The 20,693-nt window shown below is 56.1% G+C and overlaps 1 protein-coding gene across 1 annotated transcript; it reads left to right on the top strand.

The window, feature by feature from the left end:
• The first annotated feature begins 19 nt into the window (after positions 1 to 19).
• LONP1 (lon peptidase 1, mitochondrial) lies at positions 20 to 20,586 on the top strand. The gene is made up of 18 exons (XM_019710787.2): positions 20 to 485; positions 3,361 to 3,449; positions 4,095 to 4,214; positions 6,232 to 6,463; positions 8,087 to 8,148; positions 8,669 to 8,798; positions 9,293 to 9,376; positions 10,145 to 10,365; positions 11,549 to 11,687; positions 12,408 to 12,586; positions 15,148 to 15,235; positions 15,608 to 15,730; positions 15,810 to 15,926; positions 17,361 to 17,501; positions 17,854 to 18,019; positions 18,703 to 18,920; positions 19,005 to 19,169; positions 20,224 to 20,586. Exons 1-18 carry the CDS (start codon positions 48 to 50, stop codon positions 20,398 to 20,400), a joined length of 2,889 nt encoding a protein of 962 aa, XP_019566346.1. The 5' UTR covers positions 20 to 47; the 3' UTR covers positions 20,401 to 20,586.
• Positions 20,587 to 20,693: the final 107 nt, after the last annotated feature.

Genomic DNA, 20,693 nt, shown 5'->3' with positions numbered 1-20,693 from the left:
CGAGAGGAAATGACGCAAACCCTGTGCGCCACCAGGATGGCCCGGCCATGGCTGCGGGCACAGGCTACGTGCGACTGTGGGGCGCTGCGCGGTGTTGGGCGCTGCGGCGGCCGCTGCTGCCCGTCGCGGGGGGGCGGGTTCCGACTGCGGCCGGAGTGTGGTTGCCCAGAGGCAGGCGGGCCTGCGACGCCTCTCCTCCTTGGGCCCTGTGGGGTCGTGGTCCCGCAGCCACGGGCCAGTGGCGTGGGCTTTGGGAGGCGAACAGCCGAGGCGGCGGCGGCGGCGCTGCATTCTCGGGCGGTGAGGATGCTTCCGAGGGCGGCGCGGAGGATGGTGCCGCAGGCCCTGGGGGCAGCGCGGGCGGTGGGGAAGGCCCCGTCGTAACGGCGCTGACGCCCATGACCATCCCGGACGTGTTCCCGTACCTGCCTCTCATCGCCGTCACCCGCAACCCGGTGTTCCCGCGCTTTATCAAAATTATCGAGGTAAAGAGAGCCCCCTCCTTGGCCTCCGTATCCTCACCTCTTCAAGCAACAGGTTGAACCAAGAAATCACTTAGCACCGTCATTCATAGAAAGTTTTTCAGACACGAAGTTTCTCAGAGGCAGGAGTTCGAATCTATGTCTGCTCATTACTATCTTAGTGAATTTGGGCCACATTCCTCCCCCTTTAGGATCCCTTAAGGGGAGTTGAACCCAATGAGCATAGGACTGTCCACTTAAGAGGCCTAATCATAGAAGTCCGGCTCTGAGAGGGACCAGAACAGTCTTGTGGCCAGTTACTTTTTTGCAGGTAAATGTTTTGTAACCCTCTCTCCCTTCTGTTATGAGTCCCTTTAGGCTCAGGATTCATTCCGTCCTTAAACTTCTTGACCGCTAACCATGTGCTAGGTTCAGTTCTAGGTGTTAGGCCTACAGCAGTGAACATGACAGACAAAAATTCCTGCCTTTGGAGCTCACATTTTAGCAGGATGCAAGAGGCAATAAACAAGATTAGTAAGTAAAGTATGTGCTGGGAGGCAATAAGTGCTATAGGGAATAATAGAGCAAGGAGTGGTAGTGGAGACTGAGGAGAAAAGTGGGAGAGGAATGTTCTCAGTGGTTGCAGCTGTGGTTTTTTTCATTCAGCAGTGTTCTTAATCTGCCATGTAGCAGGCACTGAGGATACAAGAGACAAGTCAAACCATCCCTGTGCCTAAGGATCTTACATTCTAGTGTAAGAGGCAGGAAACCAGATCGTTTAAGACTAAGAGCCATAAAGGGAGGGTTGCGTGGGGGAACTAGGGTGATGTAATAGAGAGAAAGCAGTGTGAGTGCAAGGTACATGAGTTTTTAGAGTAGGAAGGACCCAAATGCTTCATTTCTTCCCCACTCCCTCTTTGTTTTTTGTTAAATGTGGAAACTGCAGTCTATGGAGAAGAAAGGTTATCTGTTAACTCTAAGCAAGGTCATACAATGAGTCAGCCTCTACATTCACCCTCCAGCCTCTCCCCCTCACACTCCAGTCTCTTCTAAATAAATCTCAGGAATCCCTTGGAAAGGGACAGGACAATACAGAGGGGCAGCAGCAAGCCAGTGGGGAGGGAACAGAAGGGGCCCCTCCACCTCATCTCCTGCACTGCTGCTTGTGTGTGTCTGAGCTACCTTTCCAGGGTCTTCCTTGATGTTGAGTAGTGGTTACTTGCAGACCCCAGAGCCAGATCCTCTGGCTATCTTCACTGCCCCTGGCTTCTTAAATTTGGGCAAGCTGTTCCTCTGGGCCTCCATTTTCTCATCTGTGAAATGGACGTGCTAATAATACCTCATTTCTTAGAGCTGTTGTGAGAGGTAAGTGAGGTCATGTGTAAAGAATTTAGAATGATGCCTGGTGCTTAGCATGTCTCAATAGTAAGTAGCTGCTGTGTCCTCTTTGGGGCACTTCTGATAGTTCTGAAGTGTGCCCTGGAGACCTTTTTCCCGTTCTTGACCCCATCCTCAGCAGTCCTCTCTATTCTCCGAGGCCCCTGGGGCCAGGACTTCACCAAGTATGGTCCCCGTAGTCCTGCAGAGTGGCAGATGTCCTTTGTCCCCAGTGCCCAAGCAGAGATACGATTCTTCTAAGAGATTCTGTCTGCCCACTCAGAGCTAGCCAGGAGCGTTAAACAAGTCACTGGCCAGCATGAGGTTGGCATGTGGTATCACTGTATTTCTGTTGCTATGATCTTGTAAAGAACGAAAAGGGATTCTGCCAAAGGGGAGAGATAGGTGCTCAGATACAGCAGTCAGCTGTTAGCACAGGAGAGATGGGGAAAACGTCTGTGGGATGTGATGAATGTTTCTGAACTTGTTAGCAGAGCGCCCTTTACTCTCAGTGTTGTAGTTGACACTGTAAGTGGCTAACTTGCCCCGTAGCTTCTCTCCTTATCCAGTAGCCTCTGAGTATAGACCAGTGGCTCTTCATTTTTCTTTGGTCACGTACCATCCTGACGGTTGTCGTGGACCTTTTTCGTGGGAAAAATACATCTACACTGGTGAGAATTTGCGAACCAGAGGAGACCCTGTTAGGGAGTGAGTTAAAACACTGGTTCTCAAAGCTTGGTGCCTGGACCAGAAGCATCACCGGGGAGCTTGTTTGAAATGTACAGTCTCAGGCCCTCTTTAGTGCTGCACCAAACTGCAGGGATGGGGCCCAGTGATCTGTTTTAACAAGTCCTCCATGTAATTCTGATGCGCACTAAAGTTTGAGGGCTGTTAAGTTTAATCAGAGTCTGGTCTGGGAATTAACTTAGGCTTGAAACAAATCAATTGGGCCCTAAAGACATCTGCACCACCCCCATCAGCTGTTTCCTAGGAGACATCATTAACTCTGCCTGCCATTGAAAGGACATCAAGTCAATGTGCTGTGATCATAGGGGATGAATAGGGTAGCGATGTGATCAGGACATACTTTCAGTGAAATTGGAGGAAGGTCTCACCCGTGGGATAGGCCACATTTGAATTATGCCCATTTAGTGTCATCCTTCTGATGATGAAATCAGGATGGTTTAGATTTTCAGGCCAAGACATTTTGCCCTGAAACAGCTCTTGAAATTGAATGTTAAATTAATTTCATGATTCCAGCCATTCGTTTACTTTGAATTTTCTTTAGGAAGCTGGGGAACCACTGAGGAGCACAGCTGGTCAACCCTGTCCCACTCCATTCTCCATTTACCTGTCTTTTGTTTGTTTGTTTCTGATTCAGGGGTTCCTGAACGATGTCGGTTAGTGTCCCCGATCAGATTAGCATGTCCTCAGAGAATAATACAGAAAATGCTAGAGCTGCTGTCAAATGTCAGCTAGAAAACCTGCCCTGCATTTCACTTTGGGGTCATTGTCATGCTAGGTTAAAAATAAGAAGTTGGTTGAGCTGCTAAGAAGGAAAGTCCGTCTTGCCCAGCCATATGCCGGCGTCTTTCTAAAGAGAGATGACACGTAAGTGTAATTTTTCCTTCACTCCTTTGCTGAAGTTGCCCTGGAGTGTAGCTCACCACCAGTCCTGCTCCGTAGAGTAGCCTGGACCTCTGACCCTTGACCTGAAAGAAAGCAAGCACAGCTTACAGGGGACTAAGCCAAGAGCCGAGCATCCCTTTGTAGTCTGGGCTGAAGGCTCGGCTCGCAGCGCTGGGCTTCATGCATTGTCAATATGGGGGGATATTAACCTCAAGGACCCTTGGTGTTAAAACACATCCACCTGCACGGCTACTTCAGCACAGAGCTAAGTGGGCAGTTACCAAAGCTCCGGGTCCATCCCCCTTGACTCCTGGTAGAAATAGTTCCACTTCCATCCTGAGCAGGCTCTGTAATGGGGGTATGGATTGGAATCAAAAGTCCATCCAGGCCGGCTCAGGACCAACTCAGCCAGGAGCGACTCATCTGTGTGCAGTTACCGCCAGTGGCCCTTAGCTAGCAGATGCTTTACTGGACTCCAGAAGCCCTGCGGGAGCGAGGAGGTCGCTCAGTTTTCAGTCGGGGCTGGAAGGGGTGTTTCTCGTCTATCCCTCCGTCCTCCCTCTTAGCCTGAGACGCCCTGTGGAATCAGCACCTATGCCGACGTTCCTTTGTGTCCATCTCCCTTAGCAACGAGTCCGATGTGGTCGAGAGCCTGGACGAAGTGTACCACACGGGGACGTTTGTGCAGATCCATGAGATGCAGGACCTGGGGGACAAGCTGCGCATGATCGTCATGGGACACAGAAGGTGCAGGGCCTGAGCCTGTGGGACGGGGCGGGAAGAGTGTCCCCGAGTGCCCCCAGGTCCCAGCACCGACCTGCCCTTCTCGGTCAACCCTGCGGCCTGCTCACCGCAGTGACCCAGCCAAAGCTGGGGGCTGAGATGTGTCACCTCTGGAGCCCCCTTCTCAGAGTCCCCTTGTTAAAGTGGCAGTCTGGGTGGTCACTGGAAAGCCGTTTCTTTAATGCATGTTCTTCAGAAAAGCATCACAAAAACAAAGTAGCAGGTTGCTTCATGTCCCGTGTCTCAGTGTCAGCTGTTCACGGTCGGGCGTCCTTCTCATCTAGGTGCCCCTGTCTGCATCTGCCGCAGGCCATGCTGCCTTGTCACGCTTAGCAATTTGCGGTTTTCGCTTGGACACGTTTCCTTGTCAGTCCGTGTAATTTTTATCCCTGATAAAAATTTGCGGACGGGCTGCATTCAACATTTGTAAGCCCAGTTTAAGCCCTTGTGCTGTCACGGGGAAGAAAGAAAGGCCTGTAAGATCACCTTAGGGTTGATGCTCTCAATGAAGAAACCAACTAACTTTTCAAATGTGTCCTGAGGAACATTGGGCTTCCAAGACACTTGACAAGAGTCCTGTGACCAAATACACTTGAGAAACGTCAGCGTTACATGCCGTTAACATGTAGTGGAGATGTAGTAAATGTTCTGAAAAGCCCCTCTTCAAAGATGCTGGGTGGCGTTTGGTGAATCTAGAGTCTTCCATCCTTTTTTCTCATGGAGCCTTTTTCTTGGGTCAGCCAGGAAGCACCCCCAGAACACACTCAGGGGAAATGACCTGTGCCGGGCCCCAATTGTGTGCACAGTCCTGGTGGCGGTACCCCTGCATTGAGCCCCCATGCCCCTTCATGTACTGTGTTTCACTGAAAATAAGACCTACCCGGACAATCAGCTCTAATGCGTCTTTTGGAGCAGAAATTAATAAAAGACTCAATTTTATTTTACTATAATACTGGGTCTTAAATTAATTTTTGCTCCAAAAGACGCATTAGAGCTGATGGTCTGGCTAGGTCTAAGTTTTGGGGAAACACGGTACTCCCATTAGAGTTTTTTACGGAAGAGGTGGCTCCTCTGTGTCCTGGAAGGACTCGGCCAGAGCGAACAGAATAAGATGGAACCAGAATTAATACAAACTGGTGGCAATTAACTGCCTACTGACCTACGAGGTGCCTTATCGCTTGAGTCCTGCTGGGTCCTGAGGCTGAGCCAACTCGGGACTTAACCGAGGCCCGATCTCCTTTTTTTCTCTGTGCACTTTGCTGATGGCAGCCAGGCACCGAGTCTGTATGCAGGGCGGCTGTCAGGCCCGCTCTCTGAGGAAGGCACCACTGTTACCTGTGTGACAGAGGAGAACCTGTAGGTGGAACATGTCATTTAACACCCAGGGCCTGGTATCCACTAGGCATTCAGCTGTGAGTGGAGAAACAGGCGAGGGGCCACCTCGGGGAGCACCCCCACCCCCCGAGTGGGGAGACACCAGGGGCATGAGAACAGGTCACAAGTTGAATGTCGATGGTAGTGGGTGCTTCCGGTGGCGGGGGGAATGAAGATTGACAGGGTGGTGGGCGCGTGTGGCCCGGACTGGGCCTCTGAGGCAGTGCCCTTGAATTGAGACCTAAACGCCATGAAGGAGCAGCTGTGTGGTGAGCTCCAGGCTGAGGGAGGGGCAGGCAGAGCCCCAGAGATGGGCTCTGCCAAGCTGGCAGCCCGTGACGGGCCCCGTTACCCCCAGCTTACCCACTAGTTCATGGAGGGCAGCAGGGCGTTGGTGTGGGGAATGGAATGGATAAATTGGCTGGAGTCCAAGAGTGGAGGGGAGCACGGGTTCTGAGAAAGCAGCTTGTCTCCAGTTCGAGGGCCCCAGAGCCGCCCAACCCCAGGTGCCTGGGCCCAGGGGGACCCTTAGTTGTTAGCCTGGGAAAGGTGGGTAGGGCCCTTCCCAGCTTCAGCGGCTTCACCGCGGCCTCGCTCCCGGCTTCAGGATTCACATCAGCAGACAGCTGGAGGTGGAGCCAGAGGAAGCTGAGGCTGAGAACAAGCAGAAGCCCCGCCGGAAGCCGAAGCGGAGCAAGAAGGAGGCTGAGGAGGACCTGGGTGCTCGACACCAGGTGGAGGTGGTGGTGGAGCCCATCTCAGGCGCCCCTGGTGAGGTGCTCATGGTGGAGGTCGAGAACGTCGTCCACGAGGACTTCCAGGTCACAGAGGAAGTGAAGGTAAGTCAGCGCTGCCCCACTGGGCTCCCCCGAGTGAACTTCGCACTCGGGAAGGGTCTAGCCTGTCAAGGTACTCAAATTCCTGGGAGCACACATTTCCTCCCAAAAATCCTTGGGAGAAACTGGAATGAGAAAGGTATTAGAAATCTGCTAGGAGCCTTAGCTGGTCTCGAAGGAGGCAGAGTTTGAATCTGGGTCCAGCCCCAGCCTGTGACAAGGACCTCCAGCCTTCCCTCAGACGGAGCATGGGGGCGAGGGAAGCAGGCACATTCACTGGGACCCAACCCTTGGGTCTGAGACAGGAAAGAAACAGCCTTCTTGGTCACCTTGACCCCCAGACCTAGGCTTACCTGCCTTCCTCGTGGCGAGCCACCTGTTGAGGTGGTGGTGGGATTGTCTTTCCACCAGTTCTTTTAGTGCAGGTTCTAGTCATGTTCTAGCTTCCAATGGGTGGGGACATAGCTGACAGCTTTGCTCTGACCCTGTGGTACTGTGTTGAGAAGGATTCTGGGGCAGTGTCAGAGTTCAGTGGGGAGAGTGCTGTGATTGATTGCTGATGTCTGCCTTGAGTGCTGGAAGGGGCTTGGCTGCATTGGCCACAGGCCATCCTCAGGGCCACACGGGCCCTTGAGAGCAGTGCTATCTGGGAAAACATTCCCTAGTGGTGGAAATATTCTGTAATTCTGTACCATTAGCCTCCTGTGGCTATTAAGCACTTGACCTATGGCGGATGTGACTGAAGAACAGAATATGGATCTAATTTTATTTAATTTTAACTCATTTACATGGGAATGGCTACTGGGGCCTAGTGGCTGCCAGACTGGGCAGCACAGCTTTGAGTTTCCTCTGAGAACCTTGCAGGGGGAGAAAGACAGACATACAGATGGTTCAATGAAAAGACTCAGGGTCTCGGCGAGAAAGCATGTTCACCCTTGTTCATGTGAGTGCCGTGGACCTCTCGCTGGCCTGATCTGGTTTCTTCTACAAAGACCAACTCAGGCAATTCAGGGACAATCCTGATAAGCAGAGACCAGGCGATTACACTGGCCAGCCCTGGCTGTTGCAGCCGCTCTCTGCTTGCCCACTGGTGCCCTCACTGGAGTATGATATTCTGGGAGCTGCAGCCTTCTGGAAACATGAGGTGCAGGTTGTTATGCCATAAACTGCCCGGTGGTCCTGCCAGGAGCACTGGCAGGGAGAGAAGGCAAGAAGGAGACACGTATCCATGGCGTCCACAGCAGGGTGCCCGCCTCTAAAGGGCCTGAGGTGAGGTTCCAGGAGGGCAGGACAGGCTGAGTGCTGCAGACTCACAGGCAGGTCCCAGACGAAGGAGACGCCACAGCCTGGGGGGTTTACGGCTGAGGTTGAGAAGAAGGAGTTTGGGTTGTGAGGATAGTGCTTAAAATAAAGGAATAAGGACCCCTTCCCCCCACCCAAGACAGCTCCTTCTAAAGTCAGAGTGGTGTAGAGACAGGATTGGTTTTACTTTTTGCTCACTTGTGACGTGAATTTGGCCTCCGCTCCTGGGCCTCCGCTGTCCTTGGCCAGGGCCACGTGGGCGGGGCTGCCCAGGGCCACGGCCCTGCGGGCCCTGGGACCCATGGTGGCCTTCCCACTCACCAGGCCCTCACTGCTGAGATTGTGAAGACCATCCGGGACATCATCGCCTTGAACCCTCTCTACAGGTTGGTCTACTGCCCCCTCCCCAACCCCAGTGTGTGGCTGACCCTCCCCGAGGCCAGGCTGGGCGCTCTCTGTGGCAATGGGTTGGCAGGAACTTTTCTCAAGAGTGTCCTGGTAGAAGACTTGTGGAGTCAGGGATTCAAGGCTCAGAGCCTAGTCCTGTGCGGGTGGAGCCTCTTCCCTCCTAGCTGGGAGGCCCTGGGCGGGAGGGGGACCACGGCCTGGCCCAGATTCTTTGCCTCCTTTCAGCCAGCAAGGGCCTGGATTTGGCCAGAAGCCTTCATTGTCGTTAACTGGGGTGAAGGGGGTGGAAATCTCCTGAGGGGTCCCCATGTGACTGCCCTAGGGGCGTTGCATCTGGGCACAGGAGCATTAGTCTCGTGGCTTTAGGATGGGCGGCCCCACCGGCCCTGAAGCTGCTGAGGCCCACATGCAGAGTGGGCTCTCAGTGCTGCTGGGGACAGGAGACTTCAGGTCCAATAGGAGTCCCTGCTCCCGTGGCAACGGCCCCATTTCTTCCAGAGAGTCTGTGCTACAGATGATGCAGGCGGGCCAGAGGGTGGTGGACAACCCCATCTACCTGAGTGACATGGGCGCCGCGCTGACTGGAGCCGAGTCCCATGAGCTGCAGGACGTCCTGGAGGAGACCAACGTGAGTGGCCTATCCACATGCTCACCGTCTGGTCCCTCTCTGCCCGAGGGGCCGCCTCTCGGCCTGGCTGGTTCCTCAGCTCCGTTTGGAGATGATTTCACATCAACACGTGTCCTTCAGTCCACGTCCAGCTCCTTCGTTCTGTTTTGGCTTGTTTTAATCCCTTGTTCTTTTTAACGGCTGCATAGTATTCCATTGGCTGGTGCCCATCATTCAGTGGGAGGTATATTGGGTTGGCGCCAGTCTTGCTGTTACGGACAACACCTGTACAAACATCCTGGTCCACACTGCTCGTAGACCTGTAGAAGGTGTTTCCAGAACTGGGCTTGTTGGGATGGCGTGCGTGCCTCCTTTTGGTAAGGCATGGCCATGCAATGTGCCCCAGTGTGCGTGCTCTCCCGCAGCAGCTCACAGAGTACCTGTCCTCCCATCCCCACCCCGCCAGATGGCTGCTGACTTCTGACCATCCTCTCACATCTTCCTTTTCTTGGTAGATTCCCAAGCGGCTATATAAGGCCCTCTCCCTCCTCAAGAAAGAGTTTGAGCTGAGCAAGCTGCAGCAGCGCCTGGGTCGGGAGGTAAGCTGGGTGGGGCAATTCTGATCCCAGAAGGCGCCTCTACTCTGAGGGCTGTGTGCAGTCGGCCTATGAAACTGACTGAGTTAAAACTTACAACTCGCCACAGTGGCAGAGCCCAGAGAGAGAGGTGGCCTTCCAACCGTCCTCTGTCGATGGGGAGGATTTCTCTGAACTTCAGAGTCCTGGGGAAAATGCTCAAAATTTGCAAAGCAGCCTGGGAAGGGTGGCAACACTGTTTCTCAAGACTAAAGTATTTGAGACTCGTTTTCCCAATTTTGGTCAAATCGGTGGACCACCTGGATAGTCAGTTGTGGTTTTTCAGAATTGACTCAATTTTTCATGTAGTTTTTATGACAAAAAAATTTCACATCACATTTATAATTGGAAGGCCTATAATGGTTGTCAATACAAGCCAACTCTCAAAATAAATATAATGGAACACTGGAGCCAGGCACGGTGCCAACCCAGGGCTCTGAGCCGTGTGCCGCGGCCTTGTCTGTCAGGGAAGTGGGGGACATGGCAGCCTCAGGCCGAGCTTCCCTCGTCGTAATCAGGATCGAAAAGTGAACTATTTATTATTGTTATTTATTGCGTGGCCCCAGCAAGGCCCATGCTTGGGGAGACTTTGGTTAAAGATGGAAGGAATTGGAGGCTGCATGCACTGGATTCCCTTTTTTTCTGAGTCCTGAGGAAGCAGCCCCTCCACAGACCCCGTTAGCCTGTGACACCTGTGTGCTCCCATCTGACGGCAGCTTCTCGGCCCTGCAGGTGGAGGAGAAAATCAAGCAGACACACCGCAAGTACCTCCTGCAAGAACAGCTGAAGATCATCAAGAAGGAGCTGGGCCTGGAGAAGGAAGACAAGGACGCTATCGAGGAGAAGTTCCGGGAGCGGCTGAAGGAGCTCGTGGTCCCCAAGCATGTCATGGATGTCGTGGATGAGGAGCTGAGCAAGCTGGGCCTGCTGGACAACCACTCGTCCGAGTTCAAGTGAGCGCCTGGGCGGCCGTGCTGCTCTCAGCAGCGCGTCTGGCCCCTGGCGGGGTCTGGGATGCCGGCCCTGAAAGCCAGGAGAGCACAGGCCCTTGGTGTTTTACACACTTGGCTCTGCCAGTCCTCTCATGTCACCCTCATCTACACTTGGAGAAATCAGAGCTCGGAGGAGTTGAGTCAGTGACCAGGGCCTCTGAGCTGCTGGATGGGGTCTGGGATTTCAACCTGGGGATGTCTTGCTCTAAGTCAGGACTAGGAGTCCCTGGAGCCATCCCGCGAGGCTGCCCTCCTCCCCGGCGTCCTTCCCCTGGCCTCCCTCTTGCTGCTTTAAGAGTAGCCAGGAAGTGAGTGTGTTGACCCGTGGTCAGTGCACACTGGCTGTAAATCAGGATGGCTGCCCACGGTTTGGGCTGCAGGGCTCAGGGCCTGTGGGATTCTTCTGGCTCTGCCTGTGGTGTCAGACCCCAGGGACTGGGCATTGCTCCTGGGCAGTTTGCATGATGGCCAGGTCCTGGGACAGCCCCTCAGAGGGCAGGGCCCAAGCTCCTGCTGACTCAGGGTGTCCGGGGCGGGCTGGGCTCTCCACAGGGTTCCCGGGAGACGCTGGCACTCCTGACGCTGCAGACCTCCATTCCATACACACCCTGACTTCGCTTTCTTTGGTAGCAGACGAGCTTTGTATGCTGCTGTTGGAAATGTCCGTAAATTTAGTGTCTAAAACCACACAGGTTAATCTTATACTGTCTCTTGTAAGGACCCTGTTGAGGGGCCTATTCTATGCCGGGAGCAGGTGCCAACCCCGGTGCACAGCTCCCAGCCTGGGGGTCACTCTCCCGGAAGTTCTGACCTGCCACCATCCAGGCCTCAATTTCCCCGCTTGCCCTGGATCAGGTTGTCTAACCCCTGCCCCTTCCGTGATGTCGGACCCTGAGCGGTCCCCATGCGCACTGTGTTTCTGGTCTGAGAAATAGGCCTAACACTTGCGCCAGGAACCGTGCCAGTCCCCACGGTGGCCTGTGCCAGGACAGCTTTTCAAAGTGGTTCTAGCCTGTGTAGCCAAGGTGTGCTCGGCGGAATTCACGCTGCGGGCACAGGGGGTGCCAGCCACGTAGATTAGCAACGGCAGGGGTTGGGGGGCTGGCTGAGCCCTGCTGATCGTCTCTGGTCTGTCCTGTGGCAGTGTCACCCGCAACTACCTGGACTGGCTGACGTCCATCCCATGGGGCAAGTACAGTGACGAGAACCTGGACCTGGCCCGGGCCCAGGCGGTGCTGGAGGAGGACCACTATGGGATGGAGGATGTGAAGAAGCGCATCCTGGTGAGGCCGCCTGCACCCCCTCCCGTGGGCCCTGGGGCCTGGGCACTGGAGCAGAGAGAGGCAGGGTCTGTCACGGTCTGGATTTGCATGTGGGTGGTGGCTCTCTCAGGGCCTGGGCCCAGGAAGACCCTCGTGCTGTGGGGCAGACCCAGAGGAGCCACCTGGTAAATTTAGGGGTCTGGGGATACAGAAGGGGCTTGGCCAAAGCAAGCCTGGTGGAGGTTAGCAAGAAGGTAAGGGGTGGATGGTCCCCCAGAGGAACTGGCGTTGGAGCGAGCCTGCCCTGCTGCAGGAGGCTCATGGATTTGTGAGGAGGGGAAAAGTAGTGCTTGAGACGGGAGAAAGCAGGGCCTGACTGAGGGCGGGTGGACCGTGGCCAGACCAGAAGCGAGAAGGCCAACGTGACCCAGGGTTGGGAGGCAGGGTCTTGTTAGGTGGGGAGCTGCCCTCGCGGCCTGTGCCGTGGTCACCCACAGTCAGTCGTCAGTCACCATGTTCTCCTGGCACCTACTTGTCCCATTGGTGCCACAGGCGATCCCTCCTTGTGGCAAAAGATACCTCCAGTCAGCTTGGCCCCTCTGGGACAGGACTTGTCCCTTCTTGCAGCCTCTAGACACCTGGAAGGTGCGAGAAGGTGGTCAGGCTTATGCCAGGCACAGCCCTTGCTCTGCACAAGGCAGCGAGTGACCGAGTCTCACGGGAACCCACCTCTGCCCGCAGGAGTTCATTGCTGTCAGCCAGCTCCGAGGCTCCACCCAGGGCAAGATCCTCTGCTTCTACGGCCCCCCTGGCGTGGGCAAGACCAGCATTGCCCGCTCCATCGCCCGCGCCCTGAATCGCGAGTACTTCCGCTTCAGCGTTGGGGGCATGACCGACGTGGCCGAGATCAAGGGGCACAGGTAAGCCCAGCCTCTCCCGGACTGGCTCGCCCCAGCCTGTCAGGCCTTGTCCCTCCAGAGCCTGCGTCTGCCTTTGCTTGAGTGATTTCAGTGACGAGTAGTAAACTCCACTCACACCGGAGTAGGTAACTGACGGGATTGATCTGATCAGGCCTGGCTGAATCCAGGCGCTCAAACAGCTGGATCAGAACCTCGATCTCTTTGGAGGGCCTGTGAGCAGATGGCCCCCAGTAGTTCTAGCTTATGTCCCAGCATCAGCTGCCCCGACACTCTGGCCCGAGGCCTGGGCCCTCTGACCAAGGACTGAGGACTAGAGTGAGGGGCAAAATGGCCTCCCAGTGAGAACAGGGCAGCTCGCACCAGTGAGGCCTGGCTAGTATTGGTATCCTCGGTGTCCCGGGTCTTAAAGCCATCTGGCCCCATGCCTGGTGCCCTCCCATGGGATGTTGTATTCTGGGGCTTCCTGCCACACTGGCCTCCGCAGAGGGTGGTTCTTTGAAAAGCCTCGGTGAGACGCAAATATAGCAGATACACAAGTGTCTGTTCCGACTTGGCCCCCGGGTCCAAAGGAGGGTGGGGAGGTGGAGTGGTGAGAAGGTGGCTCTGGCCTAGGTGTTTTTGCCTCGTGACTGAAGACACATGATCTGCACGGACCACCCACCAGGATTTCCTGGCCTCCCTGGTACTTGGCCACATGACCCTCCACCTGCCCCCAAAGCCCTGGCACACTGCAGTATTCAGGGAAGATTTGAGTCCATGTTAAAAATTACATTTCTGGCGTCTCTACAAACATGGACAATTCTGCTGCCTGGTGGGCATGGCGAGAGCTCGCCTGGCTCAGAGCCTGGTGTGAGCTCCAGGAAGGGACAGGGCATGCACAGCATGGGGTGCGGGGTCTCGGGGAGGCCTCCAGGCTGGGACAGTGAAAGTGTGCCTGGGAGGCTTGCTCTGAGGCTGGCGGGCTGCAGGGAGCTACCTGGAAGACTGGGAGGTTCTTGGCTCAGGGCTGGCCTCTGATGTGGGGGAGCAGGAGGATGAAGCCTGGAGAGGGGCAGAAGGGGAGGCAGGGGGGCCTTGGGGCCCCCGGTGCCCCATGTGGGGACTGCCCAGCAGCTGTGGGCAAGGACCCCTCCCTGGGGTGAGGAAAGGCCATGGCTGAGTTTCTGAACAAGAACAGGGTGTTTATGATGTTGGGGTGTCATTGGGGCCCGGAAGGACAGGGCAGGAAGGCGCTCTGTGCTGACGTTGGTCCAGGATTCTGACAAGGACGAGGACATGGAACTGTCCTGTTATCATTGATAAAGGCCAAGGTCTCTGCCCACAGCCCCCAGGCCCCCACTTCCTTCGGGTAAATCCCCACTCCTCCCTGGGGCCCGCAAGGCCCTGCCCCATCCTCTCCCTGTCATCTTCTCCCTCTCTCCCCCTCACTCACTCTCCAGCCACATGGGCCTGCTTGCTGTTCCTGCCCCAGGGCCTTTGCACAGGCTGCTCACCCTATCTAGAAAACCCTCTTTCTCCAAATATCCACACAGCTTGCCCCCTTACCTCCTTTGCTCAGGGTCTCTCCCTAAGACATTCCTCACCTTAAAATACTGCCCCCACCCCTAGTGGCATTCCAGATCCCTCATCCCTGCTTTTTTCTTCTTCATACCATGTTTCCCCGAAAGTAAGACCTAGCTGGACCACTAGCTCTAATGCATCTTTTGGAACAAAAATTAATGTAAGACCTGGTCTTATTTTACTATACTATAAAACCATGTATTATAGTATAGTTACAATACAATATAAATAATGTAATGTATGTAATAGAATAAATATATGTAAATGTAATACAATGTAATATACTATATATACTATATACAATATAAAACAATGTAAATATATAATATAATATAAAATATAATTATAACATATAATATCGGATCTTATGTTAATTTTTGCTCCAAAAGACGCATTAGAGCTGATGGTCCAGCTAAGTCCTATTTCCTCTACCTGGTGTGTGGTCTGTCTGCATGGCTGGGCCTTAGTTCACACGCATAGGACTCCTAGCCGGTTTGCTCCCTGTGAATGCTAGGCATCTACAGCCGAGTTTAGGCAGCCGAGTTTAAGCGGGTTGTCGGGAAGCAGTCCTAGCACAGTGCCATCCGGGCTCAGGCCCTGCCCAGGGACGCCCAGGTCTGGCGGGCCCTGCCTGCTGTCCTTCAGTGATACCTGGATGTGGGGATGCTCCTTGTGCAAGTGCCTGGCTGCCCCCGGCCCCTCTTGTTTCGTTGGGTTTCATTGTCTGGCTATGAGGTGCCCACTGCGGGAACAGGTCTGAGTGGGACCGGGCTGTGAATCTCTGTCCCCTGCCCTGAATCTGAGCTGCAGGAGGATGTTGGGGTGACTGGCGTGGACGGGAGCCATCCGTGTTTTTCCAGCATTGTGTATTTCCCTGTTGCCTCTTCCGGGGTGTCCCGGAGGATGTACGGCACACAGGTCCTGATGCTTCAGGAGATGGGTGTGGTGTGGCCAGCCCCGGTGGGTGAGGCCCCTTTGCCCAGCTGTGCCCTCTCCCGCAGGCGGACATACGTGGGCGCCATGCCGGGAAAGATTATTCAGTGCCTGAAGAAGACCAAGACGGAGAACCCCCTGATTCTGATAGATGAGGTGTGTGCGGCTGGGCTCAGCTGGGCTTCCCCAAGGGGGCCGTCCTAGCCCAGAGCTCGGGACAGCCCCGACCAAGCAGATGACTCAAGACAAAACCCGTGGCCCCTGTGGTGTCAGTGGTCCCTGAGTCACCGTGGGTGGTGGCCTCACTGCAGCCAGGCCATCACATGACACTGGCCCCCCTCCTGCCCCAGAGGACCCCATTTTCCCCCACAGCCACGGCCCTCTGGCTCCTGCTCAGGGCTTCCCCAGCTCCTGCCCCTGGTGCTGCCGGGGTCTGGGCCCACCTGGTCCCCCCACCTGAGTGTCTGGTGAGCAGGTTTAGGAGCAGGACAGGGTACCAACACCACCCACCTTTTGCTGCCTCTCCAGGTGGACAAGATTGGCCGGGGTTACCAGGGGGACCCCTCATCGGCACTGCTTGAGCTTCTGGACCCTGAGCAGAACGCCAACTTCCTGGACCACTACCTGGACGTGCCTGTGGACTTGTCCAAGGTGCGCGTCCCGCCCGGGGCTGGGTCTAGCGGGGAGGCAGGGTGAGCAGTCCCGCAGCACCCCTGCGCCTCTCCCACAGGTGCTGTTCATCTGCACGGCCAACGTCACCGAGACCATCCCAGAGCCGCTGAGGGACCGCATGGAGATGATCAACGTGTCGGGCTATGTGGCCCAGGAGAAGCTCGCCATTGCAGAGGTGAGGCCAGCTGTCTGAGCCCTGGGGAGGGACGCCCCACTGCATGCCGGGCACTTAACCAGAGCTGGGGGATGCCGTCTATGGTGACTATTGTCAGTTTCCGTTCTGGGGGGGGAGACAGGATAAATACAGGCTCTGCTGTGTGGTGTCATGCGACGTGTCACTGAGGTACGTCTAGACCTGTTGTAAACTACCATCACACCAGCCAGTTGTCCGTCTGGGGTCCTACAATTCAGTTAGGTTGTGATACTACCCAGGGTTAGTGGGGGACCTCAGCAGGTTCAGGGCTCATTGCGTGGGACTCCCCGACTGTAGACACCACTCAGAAGGCCTGGGCCTCTCTTCCTCAGACCGACCGGCGATAAATCGGGGTTCCCACCACCCCCTCCTTGGGTTTGATAATTGATTAGAACAGCTCACAGAATTCAGGAAAACCGTTTATTTACTGTTACTGGTTTATTACAAAGGATACAATTTGGGAACAGTGGGAGATACACAGGGCGAGGGACAGGGAAGGGGTGCAGAGGGGAGGCTTGTATTTCCGACGCGGGGTTTTCTTTCTGGGAAAGGGTTGAGTGCATTTCTCCCCCTCGAGCCCCTTGCAGCCCTGAGTCGGGTGCTGGGTGCCAGCCCTTGGGGCGGGCCCTGGGGGGCTGGGGAGGAGCTCGTGGCTGAGGTGATGACAGGGCTGCCAGGACGCCCCACCACATCCTCCATCCATGGTCAGAGACTCGACTGGATAAAAGAGGGGCTGACTTGGGGGGGGGGGGGGGGCTTCCTTGAAACTCCTGAAGGGTTGACAGGAGGAACACAAGGACTCCTGGGGGCTCCAGGGCTGACCCCCGTGTCAGTTGGTTCTGTCTGGTGAGTGCTGTACAGCAGGAGTTGTGCTGGGCTGTGGGTGCCCATGAAGCCTCTGCCTGCTCCGTTTGCTCAAGGCAGCAGCCACATAACCTGGCCCATGGGGCCTCAGTCTATGTGGGGTGATCGCAGGGGTCAGGGAGGCCTTCCTGGAGGAAGTAGTATCTATTATGACATCTGGAGGGAGGCCAGGAATGTGGGCAGAAGATGCAGCAGCAGCAGAGGTGGCAGGCTGGACGTCTATAGGTTGCGGGCCCACCGTTCGGGGTCCTGACACTCGCTGGGTGCTGGCCGGACACTGCCTCACTGGCTTCTCATCCTTCTGGTGACTTAGGTGTCGCCTCCTGGAGTAGCCTGCATGGACACACTGTGTATGTTGGATGACCCCAATTCCCCCAGGGACCAAAGCTCCATGAGGGCAGGCCCTGGTCCACCTGGGGGCTCTTCACCAGCCAGGGATCTTTGGCTGGGTGGTGGTGGGGCCTCATTGGTTCCGAGGCCTAGGTGGTGGGGGGGCAATTCTGGGAGTCCCTGGCGTCCCGGGAAGGTCCTGAGGGCATGCTCTCCTCCCAGCGGTACCTAGTGCCTCAGGCCCGTGCCCTGTGCGGCCTGGATGAGAGCAAGGCCAAGCTGTCGTCGGACGTGCTCACCGTCCTCATCAAGCAGTACTGCCGGGAGAGCGGCGTGCGCAACCTGCAGAAGCAGGTGGAGAAGGTGAGCTGGAAAGCAGGGAGTCCAGACACAGGACAGGAGCTGTCTGATCTCGCTCATGTGTTCCGGGGAGTCAGGCTCAGAGAGACAGGAAGTGGATGGGGGGGTGTTTAATGGGGACAATGTCAGTTTGGGGAGAAGCAAAAGTTCTGGAATTGATGGTGGGGATCGCTGCACAATGACGTGAATGTACTTAATGCCACTGAGCTGTGTACTTCGAAATGGTTGTGATGGTGTATTTTTTATGTTGGACATTTTACAGAATTAAAAAAACTAAAGCAGAAAGAACAGGGGAGGTGGTGAGCCAGGGCCTGTGGCCAGGCTGCCCCTCCTCACCCCGCTGCGCCCCCCACAGGTCTTACGGAAGTCTGCCTACAAGATTGTCAGCGGTGAGGCGGAGTCCGTGGAGGTGACACCTGAGAACCTGCAGGACTTCGTGGGGAAGCCAGTGTTCACTGTGGAGCGCATGTACGACGTGACGCCACCCGGCGTGGTCATGGGGCTGGCCTGGACCGCCATGGGTGAGTACTGCCTGTCCCTTTGGTCGTCCCCTGGGAGAAGGCCATCGCTGTCACTAATGCACCTGAGCAGTTAGCTGCTCGTTGCTCTGAATGCCTCTCTGCTGCCTGGTGGCACAGCAGGGCTGGAAGGGAAAGTGGGACCACAAGGTGGCAGGCGCAGTCCAGCTTGATTTGGGCAATGCTTTGACAGGTTTGCCACCTTGGGCGAGTGCCTCACAGCATGAGCTCCTAGGGACCACCTAGCAGTGGAGGGGGCTAGAGGGGGATTTCCGTGTCCAAGTGACGTAGCCCATGGTTCGGGGCCTTTGATAGCCCAGGGTTATCCTGTCAGTGGGCAGCAGGGTTGGGTGCAGTTTTACAGGGTACGTTAAGGACGCAGGCTCTGGGTGGCAAGTCAGCTTATTTGGGCTGTATTCAAAGCCATTGCCTAAGAATTGGTCCAGCACTGGCAGGCTGTGGGGGTACACGACGTGGGGCCAATGCACAGTGGCTGTCTTTGGGTCCCTCAGCCAGCTGTGGGGAGCTTGGGGGTGGATACGGGAAGGATGAGAGGGCCCTCAGTGGGGAGAGCCAGGGGAAGTGTGGGACAGAGGGGGACATCCCTGAGGCGTGCCAGCAGTGACGGATGGGGTGGCCATCTTAGGAACCTGAACTGTCCCAAGGCTCATGCTGGCCTCTTCCAGGAGGCTCCACACTGTTTGTTGAGACGTCCCCAAGGCGGCCTCTGGAGAAGGACAGCAAGGGGGACAAGGACGGGAGCCTGGAGGTGACGGGCCAGCTGGGGGAGGTGATGAAGGAGAGTGCCCGCATCGCGTACACCTTTGCCAGGGCCTTTCTGATGCAGCACGATCCCAGCAACCAGTACCTGGTGACCTCACACATCCACCTACATGTGCCTGAGGTGAGGCCCAACTGTGCCCGCGGAGTGCCAGGCCCACCCCCTGCGCATGGCACCTGCCCACCACCCACCTGCCTCTCCCTCCAGGGTGCCACCCCGAAGGACGGCCCAAGCGCCGGCTGCACCATCGTCACAGCTCTCCTCTCGCTGGCCATGGACCGCTCAGTGCGGCAGAACCTGGCCATGACGGGCGAGGTCTCCCTCACGGGCAAGATCCTGCCAGTGGGCGGCATCAAGGAGAAGACAATCGCAGTGAGTGCTGTGCCCCTACCGGGCTCCCTGCCCAGTGCCCACACTGCCAGCTGTGGGACAGATCAGTTACCGTTCTCATCAGACAAGGGTGATGGCCCATTTTACAGATGGGTAGGCATGGGATTGGGACCCAGGCTTAGCTGGCCTGCAGCCCTGTTGAGCTGTCCCAGCCACACCACCTCCAGTGGCTCTCAGCATTTTCAAGACTTTGGAGACTATTCTAGCTCTCCAGAGAGCCCCCATCCGACTCAAGGGTTCCTCATTGCCCACCTGGCCTGGCACCGAGAACATGGGCACAGAGAAAAAGCTGGAGAGGCTGGCCTCAGGGTGCTGTGTAGGTTGGAGGGCTGTGGTAGATGGGGGAAGTCTGCCCTGGGCAGGCTCTTTGTTCTGTTGGGGTTGCCTGCATGTCCAGCTCCTGCCAGAGCCCCCATTCTCCACCCTCAGCACCTCCTCTTCCCCTAAAGCAGTCAGCCTCCAGGAACCTGACAGCAGGCCTATGGTACGACAGCCTCAGGCAGGGGTTCTTTTCCTTGCTTGCAAAGTGGGAACTACTGTCCACCAAGTGGGGAAGTCCAGTTGGGACTGGGCCTCCTGTGAAGACAAGGGCTTCCACCTATAGGGAGGGAGGGAGAGAGGGAGGGAGGTGGGAACCCCAGAGAGGTGTGAGTGGAGTGATGGGACTTGACTAGGGTGCCCTCTGGCGGCTGCATGGATTGGGCAGGATGGTTAAAACTGGAAAAAATTTAGTGATAGCTACATTTTCAAAACTGTTTTTCAGCTGCCATTCATTGCATTTTTAGGTGCCAAACTTTACAGGTAAAGCAGTAGGTGCTGATTCATCCAGACACGGGGGGAGGCAGAGGGTGGTGGGCTAAGGGAGCAGCAGCCAGTGCTGTTCCCCTGGGCCCCAGTGGCGTCATCTGTGACACAGGGCTTGTGGCAGTCTGGCTCAGGGCCACTGTGAACAGGGTGCCCACCACGCCCTCACCTCGTGGGGCAGTGGGCTTCTGCAGCCGTCCCGTCCCCACTGACCTGTGGTCCCATCTCCCAGGCCAAGCGTGCCGGGGTGACGTGCATCGTCCTGCCGGCTGAGAACAAGAAGGACTTCTATGACCTGGCGGCCTTCATCACCGAGGGCCTGGAGGTGCACTTCGTGGAGCACTACCGGGAGATCTTTGACATTGCCTTCCCAGAGGAGCAGGCAGAGGCCCTGGCCGTGGAGCGGTGATGGGGACTGAGGCACTGCCACTGCCCACAGGCCCAGCCTCCGCTGAAACTGCACTGGGGGGCTCTGGGCAGCCCCACCACCAGGAGGCTCAGCTAGCAGCCTGGAGCCCAAGGACCTCAGTAACAGCTTAATCATGGAGGCTGCGCATATGAACTACTTAATTATGATTAAACACCATTTCCAGTACTGCCTGTCTGGTGCTTCTTTCTGTGACCACCACTGTGCTGCTCACCGCGGTCTCAAGCAGATAATGGACCAGATGTCACCTCTCCTCCTAATGCCACCACAGGAAC

The sequence above is a fragment of the Rhinolophus sinicus genome, linkage group LG07 (assembly GCF_036562045.2).
Source record: "Rhinolophus sinicus isolate RSC01 linkage group LG07, ASM3656204v1, whole genome shotgun sequence".
Taxonomy (NCBI): domain Eukaryota; kingdom Metazoa; phylum Chordata; class Mammalia; order Chiroptera; family Rhinolophidae; genus Rhinolophus; species Rhinolophus sinicus.
Note: the sequence above shows the minus strand (reverse complement) of the source record. Positions and strands in the feature narration are given on the sequence as shown.

What these genes read in the sequence shown, in the direction of transcription:
- LONP1 (XM_019710787.2), top strand. Translation starts at nt 48, where the DNA reads ATGGCTGCGGGCACAGGCTACGTGCGACTGTGGGGCGCTGCGCGGTGT. An exon ending in AGCAGCGCCTGGGTCGGGAG is followed by an intron (nt 9,377 to 10,144) that starts GTAAGCTGGGTG and finishes TCGGCCCTGCAG; the next exon opens with GTGGAGGAGAAAATCAAGCA. An exon ending in ATGTGAAGAAGCGCATCCTG is followed by an intron (nt 11,688 to 12,407) that starts GTGAGGCCGCCT and finishes CTCTGCCCGCAG; the next exon opens with GAGTTCATTGCTGTCAGCCA.